Below are 25,843 nucleotides of genomic sequence, written 5' to 3' on the forward strand. Positions count from 1 at the left end.
GTCACAAAAGAAAAGCAGAGATGAAGTATTAGGAATCACAAAATAAATTTCCTCAGACCAGGAACTGATTCGGTGTGAGGATACAGAGGAAACAATTGAAGACAGTTGAAGGAGCAGAGTTCATAGCCTTAGATTCAAGCTATGTCTACAGAATAATGTTCCAGGGGGCTCCAGCTATAAGGCTTCCCAGCCATTCCTTTTCTCCTTGGGTACATTTTCAGAGAGTTTCCTTTTGAAGACCATGCCTTGGGATCATGGGTTTTCTCTCTGTACTTCTCCATTTCAATACCCACTCTTTCCCACCCTTGGCCTACCAGTGGTCACCAGAGAACATGGTATGTAGAACTCAGCTACTCATTTCTAGTGTGTAGATCATTTTCTTGTAGTGCAAGGGACTCTCTGAAAACATAAGATAAAAAATTAGAAAAGCTATAGGCGCTTGGTAGACCATCGCTGTGCTCCCTTTGAGATCGAGTTAAGACTCTGAAAGCCTTTTGAAGTTCTCCATCCTAGTCCACCCTTCCATTCAAGGAAACTGAGGAAACAAGTTCCATTCTGTTTGGGTTCAGGATTTCAGGAAAAAAGTGATTTTTCCAGCCACCTAAACCAGCCATGTCTCTGCGGCTCTCCAGATTATAATGACCACCACCACATCCCCGAAATTGCTCTGGATAGGGTATTCGTCCCCAGGCACAGTCTCTTTGTTTTTCTAAAAACTATTATGACACCATGCCAGGCCTCTAGCATATCTCGGGAAGTTACCTCTCCATGGTTCATATCCCCTCCTCAGTGCCCCAAATCACCATCAGCATCATTCCATCTAACTTCGTTTCTGTTAGTCTGCCCTGTCCCTCCAAGTTCACATACAATTTGAGCAAAAGAATTTTCTGCAATGAAACCTACAGGAGGGCTACCAGGTCCAAGGGGGAGAACCAGAGGAGAAGGTATCATCCTCATTCTCCAGTCTCCTCTCTGAATCAGTTTGTCTGTTCTTGAGTATTTCATGAGTATTCAAAACAGGCAAAAGGATTGTACAGGGTTAGAATTCACCAAAACCCATGTGCTGAATATCTGGAATTCTGTACATAGCTTTAGAATAGAAACTGAAAGGGAAATATTCAATCCAGCATCAGGGATGGGAGAGAGACTCTTAGTGAGCTTGAAGAAACATGCTAAGCTTAGTGCACGTGTCTGTGCTTGCACTTGGCTGCATCGAGGCAGCACGCCCAGTGGGGGAAGCAGCAGAAGTTGCCTGCTCCTGAGGGTTCCCTGGGACATCTTGCTCTAATTTGATGAAATAACAAGCCACACATATTAAATATATTTTCTTAAAACCTGTGTCTGAATTTTTGGTTGACCGAGGTCACAGTAGTGTTTTGCTTTCAGTTACCTTGACTGGAATATTTTTCCTAGTTCCAAAGTTATATTTTCTTCTGATGACAAATTTGAATGCTAAATGTGTTCCAGGGGAAAAAGACCAAAGACTATGACATATTTCCTTCCTGAGGGGTTTTATTTCAGAAGTGGAAGACTGTGTTTCTAAGTGTAGTTATAACTAGTAACTCTTAAGAATTCTTGTTGGGAGCCCTAGATTCGGTGCTACTGTTTTATGGGTGATGTCTGCCCCACATCGGCTTGGGTGATAATTCTGCCCCTTGCTGTTTGGTTTTAGATGTTAATGAATGTCTGGATCCAACCACATGCATCAGCGGGAACTGTGTCAACACTCCAGGCAGCTATACCTGTGATTGTCCACCCGATTTTGAGCTGAATCCAACTCGAGTAGGCTGTGTTGGTAAGATCTTAAAAACTTATCAGAGAAGCATACTGTTTGTTAGTTTAAAGCAGCATTGAACATTCCATTCTCAAATTTTAAAAAAGTAATAATTTGAAAATTTAAACATTTCCTAAATCTGGTTTATACTTTCAGGTACCCTTTCTATAGATAAATTCCCAGGATGTATGTTTGGGCACTTTTTATTTTCTTAGTAAGAGTAAATTCTGGTTTTGAAACAGTTTCTGAAATGGATTTGAATTTTCAACCCTCACGTAGAAAGAATCTGCCTGACACTTTTTTGTTTGTATATGGTAAATAGATACCCGCTCTGGAAATTGCTATTTGGATGTTCGACCTCGGGGAGACAATGGAGATACAGCCTGTAGCAATGAAATTGGAGTTGGTGTTTCCAAGGCTTCCTGCTGTTGTTCTCTGGGTAAAGCCTGGGGTACTCCTTGTGAGCTGTGCCCTCCTGTGAACACATGTAAGTGGACATCCTCCTACTTATTGTCTCAGGCCAATTCTCCTTTCTAGATCCACAGAACAGAAGCCACAGAGGGAGGGAGCTGCCACTATTCTCTACTCTTCAATCAGAGAAGGGAGATCAATCCTTTCAGCCCTGTTGAGGGACCCTACTCCCAATTTGGGAGCCAGAAAGAGTCACCAGTTGGCTTGCACTGAAAATCCAGGTGGGGCAGGTGACATCTCGCTTCCATCTGAGTGAAAAGCAGATCGCATGATTTTAAAGACTTTCCAGGCTGGGTTACTTATATTGCTTACCTTCCAAGGACACAGTGATTGATCTCTCTTCTTGCCATCTACTGACTAGCTTCAGAAGCTTTAGGACAGACTTGAGTGTCCCTGGGTGAAAGAGAAGCAATTAATTAAGCAAATGTAAGATGGAAGCTTATTCCATTCCTTTGGTATGACTTGAAAGAAAGCTCTAGAATATGACAGTAAGGACATAAATAAGTCTTCTTGAAAGATAAAAGACATGTAATGCATACAGAAGTCAAATTATAATGATGTACACCTGAAATCTATATAATGTTATAAACCAATGTTACCTCAATTAAAATAATAAATAAATAAAAGTCTTCCCAGTTTTCTAAGTGGGCCCTGTATTATGATTCAGAGTCAGATGTAGCTTCCTTGGCAAAGGTCAGTGGCTGCTGCTTATAGGGTTTATTGGGATCGGTATTGATTCTTTCCTTGCTGAAGGGTTATTTATTCACTTTTTTCCAAAAGTGTTTGTTGAGTACCTAGAGTATATGTTTTAGGTGTGCAAAGATGAATTGGACTAGATCCTGCCCTACAAAAATGTACAGTCTAGCAAAATCTGACCCAAACATAAAAGCTATAATTCAATGTTGGCCTCCATAAAGGAAAAAAGAAGAGCAGACACAGTGCCATGAATGAGAGAAACAGCACACCTGGTTCCAGTTAGGACTCTGTCGCTTACCACCTAACTTTGGGCAAGTTACTTAGCAATCCTGAATTTCTTCATTCACAAAATGCCTCATAGGATTAAATGAAATCACTTGCGTAAAGCTCTCAGCACAGGGATGGATACTGAGCAGGCACCTCCTTCCCTCTTCTCTTCAGAGAGAAAAGTCAGTTCTGATTGGCAGAGGGTAGTGATGACTTTGTGCATTTTTCAGTTGGGCCTTGAAGGAAGGGTGTGACATGAAAGAGGAGACTTAAAAAGAGTGGATGTTTGCGGAAAGAGGAGGAGAGTAAAAGTCAAAGAGGAGGCTAATTCATTTCATTGATGTTGAAAGAAGCAAACCAAGATGTTTAAGTGGGGGAGTCCGCTCTATTCATTAAGAATGATTAGCAAAGCAATAGAAGTCCACCCTACCCCACACTGGATCAGAGCTAAAACTGGAATATATACATATATACATTCATATATACATTTGTGTATATATACGTAGAGTTTCATAAATCTAGGAGAGGGATTATCAGATGTAGGAAGACCATGATCATTATGAAAGAACTGATTCTTATAGATGCTCACCACGATGATACAGCAGATTAGGGTCATTCTTATTCGCATGTTCCTATATGCATCACACTGCTGGTGTATGGCACTAAAATAAGTGTTTCTGAATGAAATGCTTGATTAACAGAATTAATGAGGGGAATCAAAGGAACCCTGAAAAGTTGGTTTTGGAAGCCAGGGGTATCAGTATTGCCACTGGCAGAAAAGAGGGGCAAGAAAGATCTCTAATCATTAAGGAGAGGAGTAAGATGCAAATGAAGAAAGAACAGCTTTTCCTAAGACTGTTTGGAAAGGGATTCGGAGACAGGCTGATTAATATTATTCAGAGAAGCTGTAATTCGCAGGAAGTAAAGCTGAACAAAACATAAAAATGGAGGAGTTCGTTAAAAAATAAAAAGGGAAAGAAAAATCTTTAAAAAGAAATAATGATGGAGGGGCTGGCCCGGTGGTGCAGAGGTTAAGTTCACACGTTCCACTTCTCGGCGGCCCAGGGTTCACCAGTTCGGATCCCGGGTGCACACATGACACCCCTTGGCACGCCATGCTGTGGTAGGCGTCCCGCGTATAAAGTAGAAGATGGGCACAGATGTTAGCTCAGGGCCAGGCTTCCTCAGCAAAAAGTGGAGGACTGGCAGTAGTTAGCTCAGGGCTAATCTTTCTCAAAAAAAAGAAAGAATGAGTGAATGATGGAGATAGAGAATAAAATAGTTCACAAGAACATAGGCCAGGAGAGTAGGTGGAGGGTTCAAAGACCAAGGACAGTGGCCTTACATTTGGTACACAGAGTAAAAGCCGTTTGGAAATGACAAGTATACACAGAGATTAACTCACTTCAGATGGGTGGGGTAACCGCTAAAGATTCCTGAAAATGAATATTTTCGGTTGTATATGTTAGTATTTCTCTTGAGGATACTATTTCTAAAAGTTTTAGATTCAAAAGAACTCAATTTGATTTTTTGTTTCAATAGCCGAGTACAAAATTCTCTGCCCTGGAGGAGAAGGTTTCCGACCCAACCCCATCACTGTTATCTTGGAAGGTAATTCTGTTTCCTTTATCTTAAAGTGTGTAGAGTTTGAACTTCTTTGGGTTTATTTACAGTGCTGAAGGAATGCTCTTGTTTTCACTTTGATAGATATTGACGAGTGCCAGGAGCTTCCAGGGCTGTGCCAAGGCGGGAAATGTATCAACACCTTTGGTAGTTTCCAGTGCCGTTGTCCAACGGGTTACTACCTGAATGAAGATACCCGAGTGTGTGATGGTAAATGATCCTTAGAGGGTGACAAGTCCTTTCAAATATTGAGAACCGACCTCAAAAACAAGCATACAGTTACCAGGAAAACTGAAATTTAGCCATGTAGCACAGTGGTCTAAATATGAACATAGCCAGGTGAATATGGCACACATGTGACAACTTGAACTAATGTTATTGACATAATGTCATTGTCATAATGCCAAGATGCCCTAAATCTTCCTCTTTTCCTGAGGAAAATAGAGTATGGTTATCTTGGGCCATAGTCCCATTTATGCCTACAAAGAGTTTTCCATGCTCTTCAGAAAAGCCATTTGTATTGAAGTAGCACAGGTCTCATTTCAGTGACTTCTATGTTCTGAGCACTTCTGGGCTCCTCTTCTTCCTGTCTTTCACCACTTATCATCTGCACTAATGCATTTAAATGAGCTTCTCTTAAAGGTAGGCTCTTTGGTTTCATGATGTAAGTGATGACCCCTGTTCATCCTGTGTTACTGGAAAAATGGAGAATACTGACCACTTTTAGCTTTCAGAGCACTTGGACCATAGGTCAGGGTGGGAGAGATGGTTTTCATCTACATACAGGAGTCACACGACTGATTAGGGAAGAGACCTCCTTGCATCCTGAGGACAAATATTCCTCTGGCTTTCCAAAAGGCTTATTAGGTGACCTCAACAATGGCAACCTCATCGTTGTTGATGTTGATGGCTTCAGGGTATATCATCTCCTTCCACAGATTTTGTGAACATGTGACATACACAGCTGTCTTTCTGAAGAATATTTGAGAATTATAACTTCTCCACATTTCCATCTCTGCATGCCTTGAGGGTGTTATGGAGTCATTTACTAGGAACTCATATCAGAAGGCAACACTTTTCTAAAACCTCCTGTTCTGAAAGTGCACACATTAGCACAGATAAAGGACACTGATAAACTAAACGTGGATTTCTCTTATCCAGATTTCAGAGATCCCTGTGGATTTTCTCCTCCATTGTCAACATTTATCTTGACACTGAGGACCAGGCCATTCCAAAGAGTGAAATTTCCATATTCACCCACCACTTTCTCTTTGGATTATAGATGTGAATGAATGTGAAACTCCCGGAATCTGTGGTCCAGGGACGTGTTACAACACTGTTGGCAACTACACCTGTATTTGCCCTCCAGACTACATGCAAGTGAATGGGGGGAATAACTGCATGGGTAAGTCCAAGCTTTTCTTAATAATGCTTGTTTGGTCGTCATCTGCAAAGAGAGAAAGAGGTTATAGGTCCAGCAGTTAGTCCCTAGTGTTCTGTTACTCATCAGACCCAGTGCTGCCATCCTTTCACTGCATTTGTGGGAGCCTCCTCCCCTGTAAACCATAAGCTTGGCGTTTTTCACCACGTCATGTGGGTGGTTGGGAGTTTTCTTTAAAATGTAATATTGGAAAATCCCAAACAACGGTTTAATAGTACTTCTTTTGTTTGACTTTGGGTGTATCTTTATACAATTATATTTACAGCACTGACCTACAGTATTAAAGCATCATGAGTGGGAAATGAGAAAATTACTGCCAAATAGCAGTGGAGAACTGTTACTAGGAGACTGGGTGGAGAGTCGTGTAAAGTTTATTAATGCTACAACTACAGAATGACTTAGTTCTGTGGCACAAAATACCAGGAATACATTTCTCAAAGTCTTTTATCTTGTAGCAGCATAGGTAGATGGAAAGTTATGTAAGAGCAGGTTTCCCTGCCCTTATCAAAGTCAAGTTACAATACAATTCAAAAGAAATTCGCTTCTTGACTATCCCTTTAGAAATCTGTCCTGATTTCCCTATGGCATCACCAATCCCTTTCTTCCTCTTTTCTTCTAGATATGAGAAGAAGTTTGTGCTACAGAAACTATTACGCTGATAACCAGACCTGTGATGGCGAACTCTTATTCAATATGACCAAGAAGATGTGCTGTTGTTCCTACAACATTGGCCGAGCCTGGAATAAGCCCTGTGAACAGTGTCCCATCCCAAGCACAGGTGAATTTTAGTTTCACCATTACCAAAAATATAGGTCGATAAATTACCCATGACTTGTTGGGGAAGTGAGTCTCAGCAAGGGAAGAAAAGGGTGCATTATTTGTCTTCATAAGAAAAAATGAGCTCACAAAGGCAAAGATTTAAATTCACAGTTCATCCTGGTCCTTCCAGCTGAAAATTGAGTCACAGATTATGCTTTCTATTTTATACACTAGTTCATTCACCAGACTTAGAGACTCAGCATATCACAAAAATATAAACATTGTTATCATTGTTACAGAGTTCACCATGTAACTAAAAGACTGGAAACTTTAGGCAAAGCAATATGACAAATAAGTGAACTATGTTCCTATTATTTTTACTTATTTATAACTAGTCTTGTTCCAAAAACAATTGAAGGCAGCCCACAAAGATTCAAATGTAAAATAAGAAGGCCTAAGGCAAATGCAAACAAGGGTAAGCAACTTGGAGCAAGGAGTGAGGCTAACACACAAAACCCAAGCTGGGGATTCCTGCACACTGGCCAGAGATGAGCAATAACTTTGGCTGTCGACTTTCTAGCAGCTCGCATAAAGAGAGAGACACAATCCAGTCTCAGTCTCAGTGACCATACTGCAAACTCAACACTAAAGGAAAGTACAATCTTCTTGGTAATGGGACCTGAGAGAAGTTTCTTCTTATATCCTCATAGAGAAAAATCTATATAATGTTACTTATTTTTAAAAAAAGGTCTAGCTTACATCCTTGGAGTAAATAAAGTGAAGACTTTGGTGCACTGTTCTTGTAGCTTACAGTGGATAATGTATATCATGTATATCGTGATGACATCACTTACTAAGGCTATTAATTTAGATTGAATGCACTATCATGCATGTATTGACTAGAGTATTCTGTAGTGTCTACTCCATTCCCCACCATGATCTGTAATATATTAAATCTATATTGTCTGGTGCTACCTGACAACTCACAAACAGAAGATTCCTTTTTTAGTGAAATATACCATTTCATCCATTGTTTACTCTAAAAATAATGTAATAACCATCACTTAGAATTATGAATTATCTCCATTCTGCAAGATGTCTCAAGACCAGGGGGTGGCAAACTATAGTCCATGGGCCAAATCCAGCTCACCATCTATTTTTGTATTGCCCTCAAGCTCAGAATGATTTTTGCATTTTTAAATGGTTGCAAAAAGGAAAAAGAATAATGTCATGACCTGAAAATTATATGAACCTCACATTTTGGTGCCTGTAAATAAAATTTTATTAGAATACAGGCACTAATTTATTTACATATTGCCCATGGCTGCTTTTATGAGATGGTTGAGTAGTTTTAATAGAGACTGCACAGCCTGCGAAACCTAAAATATTTACTCTTTAGTCCTTTAAGAAAAAATTTGCTGGCCCCTGATCTTGACTGATGCTCTTCAAATCTTTTAATCATACATACCTATCAGCAGAAAACCTGGGGGTTACATACACTTGGTGTGTGCATTTACATGTAAAAGTATATGTGTATATGTCTTTATATTTGTTTTCAGTTATATTGAAAAGTGCATTTATTATTTTCATGAACACTTCTATTATAAAATATACACAAAATTAATTTGAAGGAATTTTACACAGATAGATAGAAGTCCTAGTATTTTCTTTTTTAGCTTATGAATCATTGTATCTTCCCCTGGAGACCACTTTAGAGACCCCTGATAAAGACTGTCATTTACTTTCAGAAATGTCTGTCTGAGTTTTAAGCATTTGCATACTCCTAATATAAAATGCAAGATTTGTTCTTCATGTTGAATATTGGCCAAATCCAGTCATGGCTTTTCATTAGCTATGCAATCTGCACACATGTTAGGAGTCCCTGAAATTTGCCTGGATGACAGTGTTAGCTGGCACGACAATTGTTTGAAGTGGACACTCTAGATTAAGAAAATAAAGCACTAGGAAAAGAACATGCTACCTTTTGGTTAAAATACTTCTAGAAAACTTTTACTAATTTTCACTGGGTTTGACCAATAAGGCAATGGCCATTTTGAACTTAAACTGATACCATGCCATATAAGTTACATTCGTGATCTGGAATTACAGAATCTCAGAGTTAGAAGGGACCACAGATGACATTTAGTTCATCCTTTATTATCAACTTTGATAAATTCAGGTGAGAGAGAGAAAGATAGAAGTTCTAGAGAACAAGAGAGCTAGCTGCACCAAAAGAAATCCAGCTCCAAAAATTGAAGTCATGACTTAAATTGGTTGTTTGACCCGAATTAGTCATTAATAGACCTGATGTCAAGAACTTGGCTGGATTTGCTATGGTCTCCCCCAGTGTGCTGAGGAAATGGCTTTTGTAAGCATTCCTCAAATCCTAGATCCCTTAATGCAGAGTTGGAAAGAGGCACTCTTGTCTGTCCCTGGGTTCAGAGCTGAATGACATCCTTGTAGAAACCCAAATTCCTACAGGCAAGCTCATACAAAAGAGTGGCATAGGATGTGGAGATCTTTGCTTCTCCCTCATTGTTACATCAACATGAGGTCGCTTTCCCTCAGGGTTTGTCTTAAGGACAAGGTTGCAACATCTGTAGGAATTTTCAGATTTGTTTTTTGTTTTGAATTCTTCAAAATACAGATAAATACCTTTCAAGAATGTTTACAAGTAATGTCTTTCAGCCTACTCATTGCTCTTTGGTGCCACTGTTCCCACTTCCCTCACCCCACCTTCGTGTAATCACTGCAGATGAATTTGCTACACTGTGTGGAAGTCAAAGGCCAGGCTTCGTCATTGACATTTACACCGGCTTGCCTGTTGGTGAGTTATGATGCCATGTTGGAACTTTCTGGTTGCCTTTGTGTTAAGGGAGTACACACCGTGATTTTCTCGCTTTGCTTTTTTTTTCTTAGAAGGACAAATCGTTAAACAATGCCATTTAGCTTTATTGAAACACTGATTCTCAGTTTGAAACACAGTGTGCAAACACCCTGTGTAGCTCCACCTAACTGGCAGCAGCATTTCTTGCTCATGATTAAGGGGACTGGAAAGCTTTTCACAAAATTACAATCAAGCTTAGTTGAACCAACCCTAGGCATCAACAAAGAGAGAAATTCTGGGAGTAGGGCCAGTTGACATTTGATTTGACTATAATTCCCAGTCCTTCCTTCTGACTAAGACATGAGTTTAATATGACTTTTCATACCAATCCTTATGTGTAGGTTGTGCACATAAAACCGTTTTGGGGGATCAGTTTTATCTCACATGGAATCTCCTCAGGTCATCTGCTTTGGGAATTTCAGTTGTGGAATAAAAAAAAAATCTTTCCAATCTGAGGCCCCGTCTGGTAACTGGAGCAGAGACCACTACAGTACTAGAGATGCTTGTGCAAGTTTCAGAAGTATTGCACAGCATTCAGCCAACGGAGGCAATGCCTTTGTGGTTTAAAACCAAATAACATAAAAGTAGATGGAAAGTGATTGCATTCTCAGAGTTTTTCCCTAGCGTGATTTATATGCATCCTTAGATGCCCCTCTTAAGTCTGAGCGATTGTGTCTAGTAGCAAACATCACCACTTGCTTTGTTCCACCTTATTCCTAATAAGTAAACTGAAATCCACATCAGCCTTTCCAATGACCTTGTTTAAGAAAACAAGGGTCTGGTCCAGCAATCAGCCTGGCTCGCTTAGTGCCAAATCCATATGGCTCCGCAGTCTAGTCAACGTCCAAAGAAACTTCATGGTTTGGAAAGAAAAACTGCTAAATGACATTGGCATGAAACACCTGGCCCTCGCTGCTTTGTTTTTCCCCTTCCCAAAACAGATCTTTTAATCTCCCCAGAATCTCTGATCCGAAGATAAGTGGTCTTTAGTGGTAATGATTCTCCATGGACATACCAGGCGTGTACCCCAGCAAGGCCTGCCCTCCAAGGTTGGCAGCAGGCAAAGACTTGAAACAGCATTAACATCGTCTGCTAGTAGAGCTGGAAAGGCCTCAGACATCATCTAGGCCAAAATGCCTTGCTTTACGGTTGAGGGGACAGAGGCCCAGAGAGGGGAAGGGACTTAGCCGAGGTCACCAGCTAATTAATAACAGAGCTGGGACCAGAATCCAGTCCTGACTCACAGCTTGCTTTGCCTCTAGCCCTTGAAAACTGGAAATGTGATAGTTAGCAATATCCTTATTGTTACCAAATTCCACCATGACAAAATATTTAGATGACTGAGAAACTTTGTTTTATTTAAGCTTTATACTCTCCTTCTGAAAGGTCTTAAGATTGTTGGCATACAGAGCCCATTCGTATGGGGTTAAAACTATAGCAAGTTTATTAATCTTGTCTTAAAATATAAACTTCTCCAAGTTGAAGTTCAAATGAAATCCAGACAGGAAAAGAAAATATAATTTTTAATATGTCTTTTTTGCTATTTTATGCCTAACAATGGCTAGAAATTTGACCCAGCCTGTTATTGTTAAACTTGATAATACATCACATATTTAAAACAAAGGAATGTGTATAATATTTCATGTTTTAACCCATACCAAAAGAATGTCATCTGAATTGTTTTTCTGTTTGCTGATGATACACAGTTGTCATGTTACTTTGCATAACTTTGTAACACCCTGAATGACAAATGTGTGAAAAATCTAAAACCATAATTGCCTGTATTCAAAATAGTAATATAGCCTTTGAGATTCTAAGCTGTTTTTTCCATTAAAGAGGTCAATTTGCCTTCAAACAAAATCAAACCCTTCAGAAAAGTTCTAAAATGAATCGATGGCCTGTCAAGTTTCTCTTTTAAAACAGGGTGGTTTTAGAGTGTAATTCTTCTGAAGTTGCGGCAGCTCTTGTGGGCTCCGCTGAAGTCTGTGGCCGTCTTCTTACAGCTTAGGCAAACACTGTGCTCTGCAGAGGCTCCTGACTATAACATGTAAACGACACTCCCTCAACAACAGTAACAGAAACCTGGTGAATTGGAAAGATGGGTGATGTAGACCAAAGCTCTGCGGCCCAGGTCCTGACGCTGCTCTCGCTCCCACATCGGTCCTGTTTTAATACTCACCAGTTCCACTTCCAAAACTGGTTCTTAATTTAACACATTTTAATTGACACTTAATATTTCTCAGACAGCATGGTAGGGAGCAGTAACACAGTGGTGTGGCAGCCAGGCCCAGCCTCTGGCCTTAGGAAGCCACAGTCTACTGTGACAGTCCTTCCTCAATCCTGGCTCAGTCTTCACAGTCAACCTGGGCCCAGCTTCCATCCCCACACCTGACTTCCTCCTTGTAGTTTTCATCTCTAAAAGTTTGATTTGGGTCTTTTTTCATAACTTCTATAGCTCTCTTTAACATGTCCATCATCAATACGTCCCAGGAGGAAGGGAGTGTGGAAGTGGAATTTGAAAGGTCAGAGTTGGCTATGACCATGGGCTCCTTCTCTGTTCTTCACCAGCTCTCCTTTCCCATTCTAGTCAAACACCACCACACACTTTGGGTAGAGAGGCCATTTACTCTCAGCAGTCGCTTTTATTCTGCTCATCTGGTGCATACCCAGTGGGTGCAAAGATGGCTGCTACCTGGGCAAAGCTGATGTTTTGAAACAAAACCAAAAAAACAGACAGTAAATCCAGATAGACATATGTGTGTCCGAAAAGCAGTTTAATTGTTTCAGTTTGCTTTTTATTGATGTCCCCCACTTCCGTCATCACCACCTCAACACACACCCCCACACACTTGCAAACGCATGCGCACATACACATACACCGCACTTTCTCTTCTTTGGTTTTAGACCTTACGTAGAATGTCAAGTTAGAGGCAGCTGACTTTCAATCCCAGTTTATCCTGCCCAGGGACCATGTGCTGTGCTGTAACTCACACGTGACTGCTCTGTTTCTAGATATTGATGAATGCCGGGAGATCCCAGGGGTCTGTGAAAATGGAGTGTGTATCAACATGGTTGGCAGCTTCAGATGTGAATGTCCGGTGGGCTTCTTCTATAATGACAAGTTGTTGGTTTGTGAAGGTAAGTGATGTTGTCACTGTATCATGTCCAGAAATGAGCCAACTAATGAGCTGCTTACCCACACACGCTTGGCCAATTTCATAACATTGGAATTTCAGAAATTCATCAAGCTCAAGCAATAGTGAAGGGCACCGTGTGGAACAACATGAAATCTCATGTAAAAAAAAATCCCTAACTCCCAGTGGAAAAAGCAGGACGTACATTCCCCAGCCCCCGCCCCCCACACACAATGTATTAGATTTTTCCAGCTGATATGAAAAAGCCTTGAGTTCCTGGGTGTGTCAGATAGATTGCTTTTGTTTCACATTGCTTGCAAGTGAGCATGAGTGGTGGGCAGTCATCTTGAGTTGAATCTCAAAATCAGTGTTCTCTTCCAAATGGAACCTTTGCTACTCCCAAGTGAAAACAAGGTTAATGCAAATATTCCAAATGCATGAGAGAATTCCAAATGGCGAGAACAGCAAATTCGATTTTATATGAAGAATGTTGGCATGCATGCAAATGGTACTTTTTTCATTTTCAAATTACCTCCCCTTGCCGTGTGTATGTGCTGTGATTCTGCGCATTCCTTACAGCACTTCATATTTTTCCTACATCTGGGGAAGATAGTCTTCTTTTACATTTGAGTAAAAGGGACATTCCTGGTTATTAAATATACCATGTGCCCTAGGATAGCTGGAATAATTTTCTATTTAATACTTAAACTTGAGGCCTCTAGCAGAGTTTTTGTTCATGTTAGAAAGGGTTATTACCCCTTAGAGTATGTATTAGAGAACGTATGTCAACCTTTTAACATTAAAAAATCATCATCTAACCTGGCGACAACTTACAGACCAGGAGTAAAATTATAGTCCCAAGCACATGCTTATTAAATTCTCCTCACCAGGCTTTCGGTTACTATGGCCAAGTTGGCACATGTCCCTCACTCTTCCTGCTGCAGGGGAGTAGACATGGGGTGATAGCCATTCAGAGCCTCCCTAAGGCGATAGTCGTTTCTGGCGTTGGCCTGGCCCCTGTGCTTTTGGAGGCATCAAGGATCAGGTGTCTGAGGAAGAAGCATGATAGGGGAGAGGAGACAGGAGCCCCCAGCAGATGATCCTACAGTGCTGGAGTGGCGGCCTTCCTCCTAGCCACAGTCTCACACCTTTCATGCATAGCTCAAGATGACTGACACCTTCTTCTGGCATCTCCCCTTCTCTTCCCTTCAGAGATCCTTTTGATGGTTACTCTACCTAGGTGCCTCTTTGGTACTTGTATTTGCTGAAGCAGCAGCCCTTGGCCAGAACCCATAGGCAAGGCCACCCATGACCACTATATCAACCTCGACCTTGCTACACACGTGAGATTGAAAATATATGGCTTCACCAGTGCAAGGCACTTTGCTGTGAGGGAGCATTCAGTGGATACTGAGATTACAAAGTGCTCCAAATTTTGGTTTCCATTTCACAGAATATTCATCTTTGGAGTAAATGTTTAATCCAGGGTCAGCTGCTTCCCAGCACACTCTTAGCTCTCAGAACCAGAAATAAAGTTTGATTTAGTACATGCCTCAGCAACACTGAAATTGGAATGGATTCGAGACGTGATTTAGGGAGCATCCATGCGTCTGCTCTCCCCAAGTATGCATATAATCAGATGTTAGGCATCTGATGCATCACAGAGATGCTTGTCTGTGACACTGTTTGGCTTCTCCCACACAAGCTACCCTCTGTGTTTCTGTATACTCTGAATTAAGAGCAATGCAGACGTGGTGGGGGAGGTGGTGCTGGGCGCTGGGCCTATTGTTACCCGAGGCAAGCATACTTCTGCTCTTGTATCTATTGCACAGAGAGGCACACCCCACCACACATTAGACAGAAACTCCCACTGGCTATAGTCCTGAGTTTTTCTGCCACAAAAGCACAGGCCTCAGAGGCATAGGTTGATGTGTTTGCCGCCCCCTTGTGGAAACTTCTTTGGCTGAGCCAACTTCTATGTAAAACTCCAGCACCGGTGCTGAGGGCTGACTCCCACCATTGTTACAGGCTATTCCCTTTACTGTACTTAGACTGAATTACATTATTTCATTGAAGCAGGGGCAGGGAAGCTGTATTTTGCCCCACAGGATAGCCTTGACTGTGCAGTAACTTTTGCAATGCCATGAGTTTGAACTATATTAGGTATGTGTTTAAGAAAAAAAAAAAAGATAGGCAAACATAGCCCAAGCATAGACAAAGCTCTGGAGCACACAATATCCATTTTATTCTTTTCTTTCATAATGAGAATTGGATTGTTTTCAGTAGATTTATGGGCAACTTCTCATGTTAAGTTTCCTTGGTTTCACTGCCATGTGGCAGTAATTTAAGCAGGAGCCCCTACAGCCTGGCAGCTCAGAGCAAGTCTGTGGACCAGGAGCGCCAGCATCACCAGGGAGCTTATTGAAAATGCAGAATCTCAGGCCATTCCCTGACATGCTGAGTCAGAATCTGCCTTTCAACAAGATCCCAAGTGATTTGTGTGCACATTAAGGTTTGAGATGCTCTGTTCTCCAGACCTTACAACTTTCCAGACAAAAGTAACCTGACTAGTCATAAAACCCTGGGGCTTTGAGCAAATACAAGATTTCCTAGGATATTAGTCTATACCCATATCAAGTCCTGGGCTCTAACAGCTGAGTTTCATGACTTTTTTCAGAGATTAGCATCATTGGAGTCCATATGTGGTCATGAATCAAGTACTCACATTTATGAAAAGTATTAGTAAAGCAGAAAAATTAGAAAATGGGTTTCCAGTCTTCCGTTGTCTGTTCAATAGAACCAATCAAAATTAGAAAATATAGATCTATTTTCTGTGAGAGGCTTCATGGACTTGACACCAGATTCTGTTCTCCTTCTAATTAAATTCTCTCTGCTTGTAGATATTGACGAGTGTCAGAACGGGCCGGTGTGCCAGCGCAATGCCGAGTGCATCAACACCGCTGGCAGCTACCGCTGTGACTGCAAGCCCGGCTACCGCTTCACGTCCACGGGGCAGTGCAATGGCAAGTAGTCTCCCCCAGCCCAACCCCTGTCGGGACGACCCAATGGTTATCGCCATCAAGCTTCAGATACTTGGACTTCCATTGAGATGGTTAGGTTGAAGACTACATGAATTAAGACTTAGACTGCTGAGTTCTAGTAAACTGGAAAAAAGGAAAATTGTTGAAATGTCTAAACACTTAGTTTTTTTCCCTCTTTATAGATGAAATGTTTTCAAAACAAGAAATAAATCATGTACGTACATGAGTTCATAGTTGGCTATCTGCTGCCTTGTTGCAAACACCCATACCCCCAAACACACACACACACTTCCTCAGCCAGTGTTCAGGACCAAATACTTCTTTTCCTTTCCCATAATCGCCCTTAGGCAGGTGAGGTTGTCACCATCCCAGGCACACACCCCAAATCTGGACAGTGAAGCCCTTCTAGCTGTGCAACATTAACCTGCATGAACCGAACAAAGAGAACCAGCAACGTTGCTCCTCCCCCTAAACATCTTACAGACGACAGATCACTCACTGAGGGCAGCACACCTCAACAGCATGTGTTAGCTAGAAAGTCACCCACAGTAAGATGAGAAACTCTCCTCTAGAGCTGAGGTTCTTTTGTTGTTCCCTTTCGCCAGGGATGTGGTAGAAGTAAGAAGGATGAGTGTTACCCACTGAAATTGATCGAGTTATTAAGTATCTGATGGTAGCCAGTGGGATCACACTTAAAACACTGGTGTTTCAGCCCAGAAAACAAAATAATACCTCAGAATGATTTTCATGTAAGTTTTTGAGTAATTATAAATCATTATATATTTAGCAAGGAGTCAGGAAGAATGTTCTTTTGCTTATGGTTCATTTCACAGGGAGTTTCCTGGATATTTTACGCATTTGTGAATAAAACACCAGGGAACACGGTCAGGTTTTCCTTCGCTTCCCTTGGCCACCAGTGATTAAGTGGTAGGAAATGCACTGCTCTCTGTAGGATGTTTTGCATTGTTTCATGAGACCTTGGTGAGAAGGGTGTAATAGCAAAACAAAAACTCACTTTGAGAAGCAGGACTTGTTTTGTTGAGTTTAAAGGAACATGTGCAAGTGTTTAGCATTTTGTCAACAGAACCGTTGTTGTCCACGTATTAAAAAAACGCGACAGGAAAAGCGGGGACGTCTGTGATAGGAACCACAATACCCCAGTGAAATTTGGCATCGATACCACTTCCCTGCATTTTGCTCTTAATTTATATTTCTTTGAAACTGGGTGAAATAATTCCAATCAAAATAAAGAATTGCTGATAATATAGAATGTGTCATTTCACACCATTTCACCCTCAGGCACGAAGTTATTTATACATCAAGACAGCATGTCCAGCCAGGGCCTGCTGGGGCTTAAGCCCTGTCATATTTTCTTGTAGAACATTAACATAAATAAAACTCATCAGGCGTTAACCAGAGATAAGTACTTGAGTGAGTGTTATTTGTAACCAAATCTCAATTTTCCTCGTTCGTGGAAATCCTTAGAAGAAAAGGAATGTACTTGAGTTTTGCAACTATTCAGGCTCTAGAGTTGAAGACTTCACTCTGGAAATGTCTTCAGTTACATCCTACTTTAAAAATCTTTTAAAATGTCTTTAAATGCTATTGTATACATGGCATTTTTCACACGTACTGCAAAATATTCCTCTCCTTCTGTGTTTAAAATGAAAAGAACTAAGATTTTCTTTCTGTCATGATATTTTTATTTGAATTCATAAGTACATCATTTCCTACCCCAAATCACAGCTGGCCTTAATACCCACATTATTCCTGAGGGATCTGAGGGGGCAATTAGTTATCTAAGCCCAGGATACTAGTCTGACTTCAGGAGCTGTAGAGTTAGAGCAAATGCAGCCTCCTTCTGAAATATCTTGCTCAGAGACAGATGAAAGGTAGGTTCATCCCAACCACTTCCTCATGGTCTCCTCTCTGTCCACTCACTGTGTGGGTTTTTTCCTCCAAAACTCTCTGTTTAGATCTCCTATCTCAACCTCAGACCTAATCTCCTGGGAGTGCAAATCCTGGGGCTTGTAGAAACCCAGTTTTCTGGTCTCAAGACAAAGTGAACTTCATAGTCAAGTTCTTTAGAATTATATCTTTCTGTTTCACCAATAGAACCCCAAAGTACTCCATGTTTCATTTTCTTAAAACCATCATGAAATAGGCAACGTAGGAAGGAAAATTCCTAATTGAGGATCCTGTTCTAAGAAGATCCTTAATCTCTCTATTTCCTGTGGGCCCCAGAGATGAAACAGACCTGGTCCCTTGTGTAGTCCCAGATCCAGTACTGCCTGAGGGCGCCCAACGTTTGGGCCAACTGTGGTAGGCCCTGAGGTACCATTCCTCAAATCAGCTCCCTTCACAGAGCTTGGCAATGGAAATGAATTTCCTCTGCCTATCCCAGGGAGCAGTTTGCTCATTTTAAATCCATTTTTTTCCAATGGGAATAATCACAATTTAAGTAAACTAGCATTTTTGCATAGGCCAGCGGTGGTCCTAAACTGTTCTATCCCAATTTCCCCTCTTAATGATATACTCAGCCCCACTTGAGACTTTTAAATGGTACAGTGATTCACCAACTCTGAATGTTCTGTATATTGGAAGGAAGTCATTGTAAAAATGGCAGCCTGAGCACATGAAATGAAAGGGATATCTTCTCTTCTGGCATGGGCACAACTGCTCTGTGCAGCAAAAAGTGCCCATTCCCGGTTGCTGCCTTTTCAGTAAACAGGGCAGGCGAACAGCAAGTTTGGGTTATACACCTCAGAGCAGGTGCTGCTGTGCTAGACAGCGTCTACACCCCAGGTGGCTATCTGCTATTTGCATTCTTTTGTGACAGTAGGAAAATCAGAATGATACAGTGCTCTTCAACTTACATTCGCCCTAAACAAAGAATTTTGAGAGCTTTAAAAAATTAAATTAGAGACATAAGTAGGCATGCAATTATGTCATTTGTGGATTCATGCAATAAATTCTGCCCCTCTGATAATCAGATTTCAGGAGATCAAGAAATATTCACTTGAGGATAAATATAATTTAGAGCTTAAAGACTGGCAGAAACAAGATGAGAGGGCTTTCCTTTGAATATGTATGAATGAAAAGAAAGAAACATCATTAGAATTGTCAAGTGCTAAAAGGAGCCGTATGTAGACATGAAGACTTGGTTAAGATGGAACAAAAGGTTGTGGAAGTAAGACAGAACAATGAGGTGAAACTTGAACAAGGAAAGTGTGGGTTGTCCATCAGGAAAACCTATCTTAGGAATGGGATTTATTTGACTTTGTTATAAATTTCCAGAGGAAGCTGTGAACGGCCCATGATTTGAGGCACCGCATCTTGACCAGACAAAATACTTCGGTTCCACAGTCTGTGATGCTGCTAAGGCAGATGATCAGATGGATTATCTCCCAACCTCTTCCCCATTCTACTTCTAAGTTTTCTCACTTTTCAGAACATTTTTTGGATATTGCTCATGTATTGCTAACATACTCTGAATATGCCCAGTAGATGAGAGTAAGTTTTAACCAATTTTGAGGCAAAAATAAATACAATGCCTGTGTCTGTTTTACTGATTTAATTTAGAGCTAGAATTGTTCCTGAGAACAATATCTGGAAGTAAGTTAGTCAATTTGATTTTGTCTTCTAAGCTCCAACTTAAGATGCTTTTTATCTACAGATCGCAATGAATGTCAAGAAATCCCCAATATATGCAGCCATGGACAGTGTATTGACACAGTTGGAAGCTTTTATTGCATTTGCCACACTGGTTTTAAAACGAATGCTGATCAAACCATGTGTTTGGGTGAGTATATGATTATCATTTCATTCTTCCTTCATATCCTATTGAAAAATTCATTTGCATCTGAATGTACATAAAAGTTAATTCCAGACCTTTCAGTAGTTGTTTTGCTATTTATAAAATAAAAACACAGTAGGCATGTAGCATTAACATCTCTTGGTATTTAATCTTTGGCAATCTCAACATGATAAACCTCTTTCTTGATATTCATTTGGCTGTAAGTTCAGAAAAACTTTTGACTAAGGGATCACTTGAGAAAGATAGTAAGACAAAAAGTTACTTTTTATGATGTTAGTAGCCGTTTATTCTTTTCTAATATTTAGGTGGGTTTGCCTTATTGGCAGCTTTTGAACGTTTGAGTGTGAGCATTTTCGGAGAAGGGTCTATAGTTTGTACCATATCCTCAAAGGCAAATTTACAGATCCTACAAAGGCAAAAAAAGTAAAGAAACATTTTCCTAGGAGAAAAAAAACTCAAGATTTAAAATCTCTTCCTTGGTTTTGGTACTCAGTCAGGATGCTAATTTAGAATCAACTTCAAATATGTAATCAATCGTTTTCTCTCTTTTCCTCCTTTCTTTATCTACTTTAAAGCAACATCCATTAAGTCTTTTGGGGACTTCATGAACATGAATCGGTTTCACAGCTGGATAAAGAACAATCAATAGAATAATGTTTGAAGTGCTTGCCTTTGTCTATAATTGGATTCATCCAGTAGGGAACATTCTCATAAAGTTTTGTCTTCTTCAGAGCAGATAAGTTTTAAATTAAAGGAGTATAATTAGCCTGCTCATCAGTGGGGAGCGAACCCCAGCATATTAATGAGACCCTGTCCAACTTACTTTCTCCCTCTTGCATCTAAATTATCTGGAACCCTCTACCAAAGAACCTGCCCTACCGAAGAACTCCACTTGCTTGGCTAGAAATGAATCAAGGCAGAAGCTTTTAATTGCTGGCAGGATGACTCATCTGGATGCAGTCAACCACAAACACACACTGGAGTCACTTTGGGGTCAGCAATAGCTTCCTGATTTAGGATCACAGATAATTTATCTTCATGTCCAAAATTTGAAAGGAAAGGAAATCCTAACTCTAAACACTACATTTTGAGAATCTGATGTGTTAACTTCCACTCCCTCTCCTTCCCTTTGTCCTTGCCCTCCTCATTCTGCCTTACTCTCAAAAACCAGCAGCATCAACTTTCTTTCATTTTAACTTGTTTCCTCCTTAATATCATGCACACCTACTCTTTATAAGAAAGATGTTAGCTGCTGGGGCGAAAAGCAAAGACTTATAAGACGCAAAAATAGCTCTACAAAACAGTCAAAGAGAAAAGTCAAAGACCAATAAAAAGAGAAATAATGCAAGAGTGTATGAGAAGAGCCAAATTAAGTGCCATCACATTAGGAGAGTTTGGAAGAGTGAGGTAAGTCACCATGTGGTGAGAATGGTTATAGGTTTTCAGAAGTGGACTGGGAAAAAGGAAAAGATGTCTAAAATGTCAGGTGAGTTAGAAAGCTAATTTATTTTGTTGCTGATTTCAGGGTAATATCAGGTGACTCACTGCTTTTTGGTAATCTGGAGTGAGAATCTTAAAGGCTGAAGTTTGCCAGAGGTGGCAGCAAATCAAGATCCAGATGCGCACAGAATTTTCCATTTCCAAGTGAAAATATTTGAGAAAAGTGGCAAGGGTGGAGAATTCTAGAAGTAAATAGAATAAAATAATTCTTGTCCAGTTCTCATGTCCTTAGCTTGCCTCCTTTCACATGCCAACCAAGGAAACGATTTACTCCTAAGGCTTAGAACCTCGCCTTTTGCTGATTTCTCACAGGGAGCGGCCACTGCTGGACCTAATACCAACATCAAGAAGTTCTCAGCCTACGTATGACACTTTGTGAACCCAAAAATGCCCTTTAACCCCAGGTACCCGTGCAGTCTCGTCTTCCGTTAATAATCATGTTTTTCTATGTCCTTTGTTCCTACTAGACATAAATGAGTGTGAAAGAGATGCCTGTGGGAACGGAACTTGTCGAAACACAATTGGTTCCTTCAACTGCCGCTGCAACCATGGTTTCATCCTTTCTCACAACAATGACTGTATAGGTATGTGTGCAAAATAATCAGTCACCAAGGACAGTCAGTTTTGCATGTGTTCTTTGTAATTAGCATCATCTCCAGTGTACTGGCTATCTTTTTTCAATATATGCCGTCTTATGCATGACAATTGCTTAAAAGACTTGTTAAATATAATATGCTAATTAAATGTCACATATAGTAACTACATACATTATTTTTATTCAGATGCTCATGAGCAGCTATAATTTTTATGTCTACATACTGTGAATTAAACAAATTTCAAAATAAATTTGATTATGTGGCCGGCCCCATGGCCGAGTGGTTAAGTTTGTGTATTCCGCCTCGGTGGCCCAGAGTTTCACTGGTTTGGATCTGGGGCGCGGACCTAGCACCGGTCATCAAGCCATGCTGAGGCAGTATCCCACATAGCACAACCAGCAGGACCTACGACTAAAATATACAACTATGTACTTGGGGGCTTTGGGGAGAAAGGAAGAAAAAAAGAAGATTGGCAACAGATGTTAGCTCAGGTGCCAATCTTAAAAAAACAATTAATTGATTATATTTTAAAGTGTACAAAAGTGATTCTTTGTATAGAAATTACATAGTTCAGGAATAATGTGGACATCTACTTGTCCAGATGTTTCACTATAGCCTCTCTTAAAAGAAGTAAATTATTGAATCTATAAAATCATCCTTATAAAATATGCTCTATTATTCATAAGCAAGGGTAATAAACCAAATTTTATATTGTGCTAGAGGCTAGTTTTATATACTGCTAATTAAGAGAATATTTATTAATACCCTCAGCTGTATTGTGTATTAGTAATTCAGTTTTAGCCTTTAAAAAGGAAACCTAAAGGAAGATCAAGGTAAACTCATATAAAATTCTAATGTAAATTATTAATCTCTAATTAATAGAATTGTGTGATCTTGTTAGGTTTTGATAGGTGCTTAAAGCCAAGTGTGTTATTGCAAACTAGATCTTCACTGGCATTTCTTATGTTTAGTCGAGCCAGCAAAAGCTGCTGAGATTCAGAATAAGTATTTTTCCCTTTAATGGTTTTTAATGGTTTTATGACTTTTTTTTTGGGAATATATCAACGGATATTTTTTTGGCAGATGTTGATGAATGTGCAACTGGAAATGGGAACCTTTGCAGAAATGGCCAGTGCATCAATACAGTGGGGTCCTTCCAGTGTCAGTGCAATGAAGGCTATGAGGTGGCTCCAGATGGGAGAACCTGTGTGGGTGAGTGCTGCCTCAGAAAGACCCTCCAAAGAACGCTCCCAGAGACCACTCAAAGAAAGGTGCAGTCTCTATCACAACCCTTCCTTCTGGAAGTCTGAAGGAAAAACATCGGAGTAGGATTACACTAATCCTGCCCGAGACACACACACACACATACTGCTTTCTCCCTTATCTTTAAAAATTAACTTGTCGTACTCACAGAGAACAGATAAACTGTTAAATTTCACAGTTAGACTCTTAAATTGTTCTATAAGCAACTGTAGTTCCCTTTCTTATATTTTTTTCTTCAAAATAGCTTTGTAGTAAACTCTTATGTAATTTTTTGGGTGCTCTCAAAAATCTTCGTATCCATTGCCTTTTCACATGCAACACTTTTCTGGAAATATTTAATTTGTGGTAGGTCAAATAAAATATGGCTGTTATATTACACACTTCTGAAAGCCAATAAAGCTTATTTTTATTGAGTCATTAATTTTTCTCCGTGATAGAGTTTTGTGGACTTTAATTAGTTTTATGTATTTCTTTGATTTGATTCCAATTTCTTTGAATTTTAATTGCTTGACGGAAATCATGCCAGTGAGAACCTCTATCTTCTTTTTCCCTTTTCTTTGCAGATATCAATGAATGTCTTCTAGAACCTGGAAAATGTGCACCAGGCACCTGTCAAAACTTGGATGGGTCCTACAGATGCATTTGTCCACCTGGATACAGTCTGCACAATGACAAGTGTGAAGGTAGGAGGGCTATCGATATTTGGAAATGAGCAGTTTTGGTTAATGCATTGGCATTATCAAAGTCAAAATTATTGTGATGGTATGTATAATGTCTTTATTTTAGAATACTTAATCAAAAACAAATCCGACAGGGGCTGTGACTTATGTCTCATACTTAGATGGTGAGACAAGGACATCTAATTCTCATGCTGATCTCTGATGAAGCTATTTTGCTCTGTTCATGGGGTGGTCATATGACCCTCTTTTCCAATGTGTTTTATACAACTTGTAAAAAATCCTGGATTACATGTTTTTACGTACCAATAGGTTGCGACTGAAAATAGCTTCCTGATTCCAGTTAAAATCTTTAAGTAACCAGATTCAAGTTTGAGTGAATGTGGCTATATAATTTATATTGTTTTGACCTAGAGAGCAATGGAAATATGTTACCACAAATAACTTCTCAGCAAATTTTGTAGTACTGCATTCCTCATTGCATATGTCCTTGCATTAAATGAAGGACATTGATTTCCAGACCTTCATAAATAACTAGGGTTGAAAGGATTTTTAAAAAGGCACCTAGTCCATGCCCCACCTTTCAAGAGATCTACATCTAATGCATAATGAGTAAGAATTTTCTCTACTTTTAATATCATCATGAGAAATTTCATTATATATCCAATTTAAATTGCAGTCAAGTGATAATATTCTAAATGGAAACATTTTATCAAAATTGGGCCTAATTGCAAATTATTAAAAGTGTTGTTTTACTTTTATTAAAACCCAGCATCATTCAATACATCATTAATGCAAAATTCCCCTAGAATGAACAGAATGGAAATGTATAGAAAGAAAAACAACTTCCTGAATAGTCAATAAATGTGCCCATTCTGTAGTCTTTGTCCCCACTCTTAGGAAGTCAGTGTCTACAGGTTAACTTCTACTATAAGAAAAAGAATTACAACAACCAAAAAGAAATATTTGAGCATGTTTACAAAAGTCGGCTTTTCTTTTAAGAAAAGGTTGGATGTTGTGGTGAAGGGAGTGTGGGAATGGAGTAGTTCCATCAGCAGCAGCAGTTCAGATTAGTTAATAAACCACAGGAAGCATGATGCAATTATAAATGCAATGTGTAGCATGGAGTGAGAAAGAGGTTGGTTTTGCATTGTACAGGAAGATAATCACTTTGCATTGCACATTGCTGGAATATCTATTGTGTGGTATTTACAATATTAAGTCAAGATAACAGAGTTAATTTCCTAAGTTCCTTTTAGCTGGAACTTGGGCAATAAAGCTGTGTAATGTGAGTACATTTTGGTGTGGGTAGAACTCTTTGCACAAACATGAAAATAAAGAGCCTCAAGATACAAGAGATGTGTGCTTTGTTGAAAAAATGTATTTCCATAAAAATAGCATGGCTCAGAATCAAAACTTACCTCTTTTTCACTACAAATTCCTGCTGAAAGTCAGGGGAAAGATGAGTAAGTCTGTTGGAAAGAGTGACCATATTTTTTCCATAAGTAGGGTGATCATGTAATTTATTGACCAAACCAACACACTTTTGAGGAGGGCACCATTCATAATGAGGCCAGGTCAACAGGCATAAGCTAGGACTCTCCCAGGTAAACTAGGGCATATGGCTACCCAAGCCATTCGAACTTTATCTCAGACCCCCCTCAGTCACCCCTTTACAGTAGCTGAGATATAAATATGGCACAATTCTAAGTGTATCAGATTCCTGTTATCTGTATGATGAGAGGAAAACTGTCTATACAGGGAAGATTTTTTTGTCTTCAGAAAAATTAACCTGCAAATGAGAGTTCGGAGCCTCATCTTCCGTGATATCTTTAGTTTGTACTGCATAGGATTGTTTTCACAGTATTGATGAAATTCATAGTTTACAGCTATAGCA

General features: G+C 39.9%; 1 protein-coding gene across 1 annotated transcript in view; it reads left to right on the forward strand.

The window, feature by feature from the left end:
• Positions 1-25,843, forward strand: part of FBN1 (fibrillin 1) — a 227,714-nt gene that overhangs the window by 171,023 nt on the left and 30,848 nt on the right. Inside the window, exons 37-49 of the mRNA XM_008534321.2 lie at positions 1,673-1,795; positions 2,097-2,261; positions 4,751-4,819; positions 4,916-5,041; positions 6,114-6,236; positions 6,892-7,050; positions 9,787-9,858; positions 12,931-13,056; positions 15,953-16,075; positions 19,770-19,895; positions 21,878-21,994; positions 23,090-23,218; positions 23,833-23,952. Coding sequence (XP_008532543.1) covers positions 1,673-1,795; positions 2,097-2,261; positions 4,751-4,819; positions 4,916-5,041; positions 6,114-6,236; positions 6,892-7,050; positions 9,787-9,858; positions 12,931-13,056; positions 15,953-16,075; positions 19,770-19,895; positions 21,878-21,994; positions 23,090-23,218; positions 23,833-23,952 — 1,578 coding nt within the window. The remainder of the gene's footprint in view (positions 1-1,672; positions 1,796-2,096; positions 2,262-4,750; positions 4,820-4,915; positions 5,042-6,113; positions 6,237-6,891; positions 7,051-9,786; positions 9,859-12,930; positions 13,057-15,952; positions 16,076-19,769; positions 19,896-21,877; positions 21,995-23,089; positions 23,219-23,832; positions 23,953-25,843) is intronic.

This window comes from Equus przewalskii, chromosome 1 (assembly GCF_037783145.1).
Source record: "Equus przewalskii isolate Varuska chromosome 1, EquPr2, whole genome shotgun sequence".
In the NCBI taxonomy this organism is placed as follows: Eukaryota; Metazoa; Chordata; class Mammalia; order Perissodactyla; family Equidae; genus Equus; species Equus przewalskii.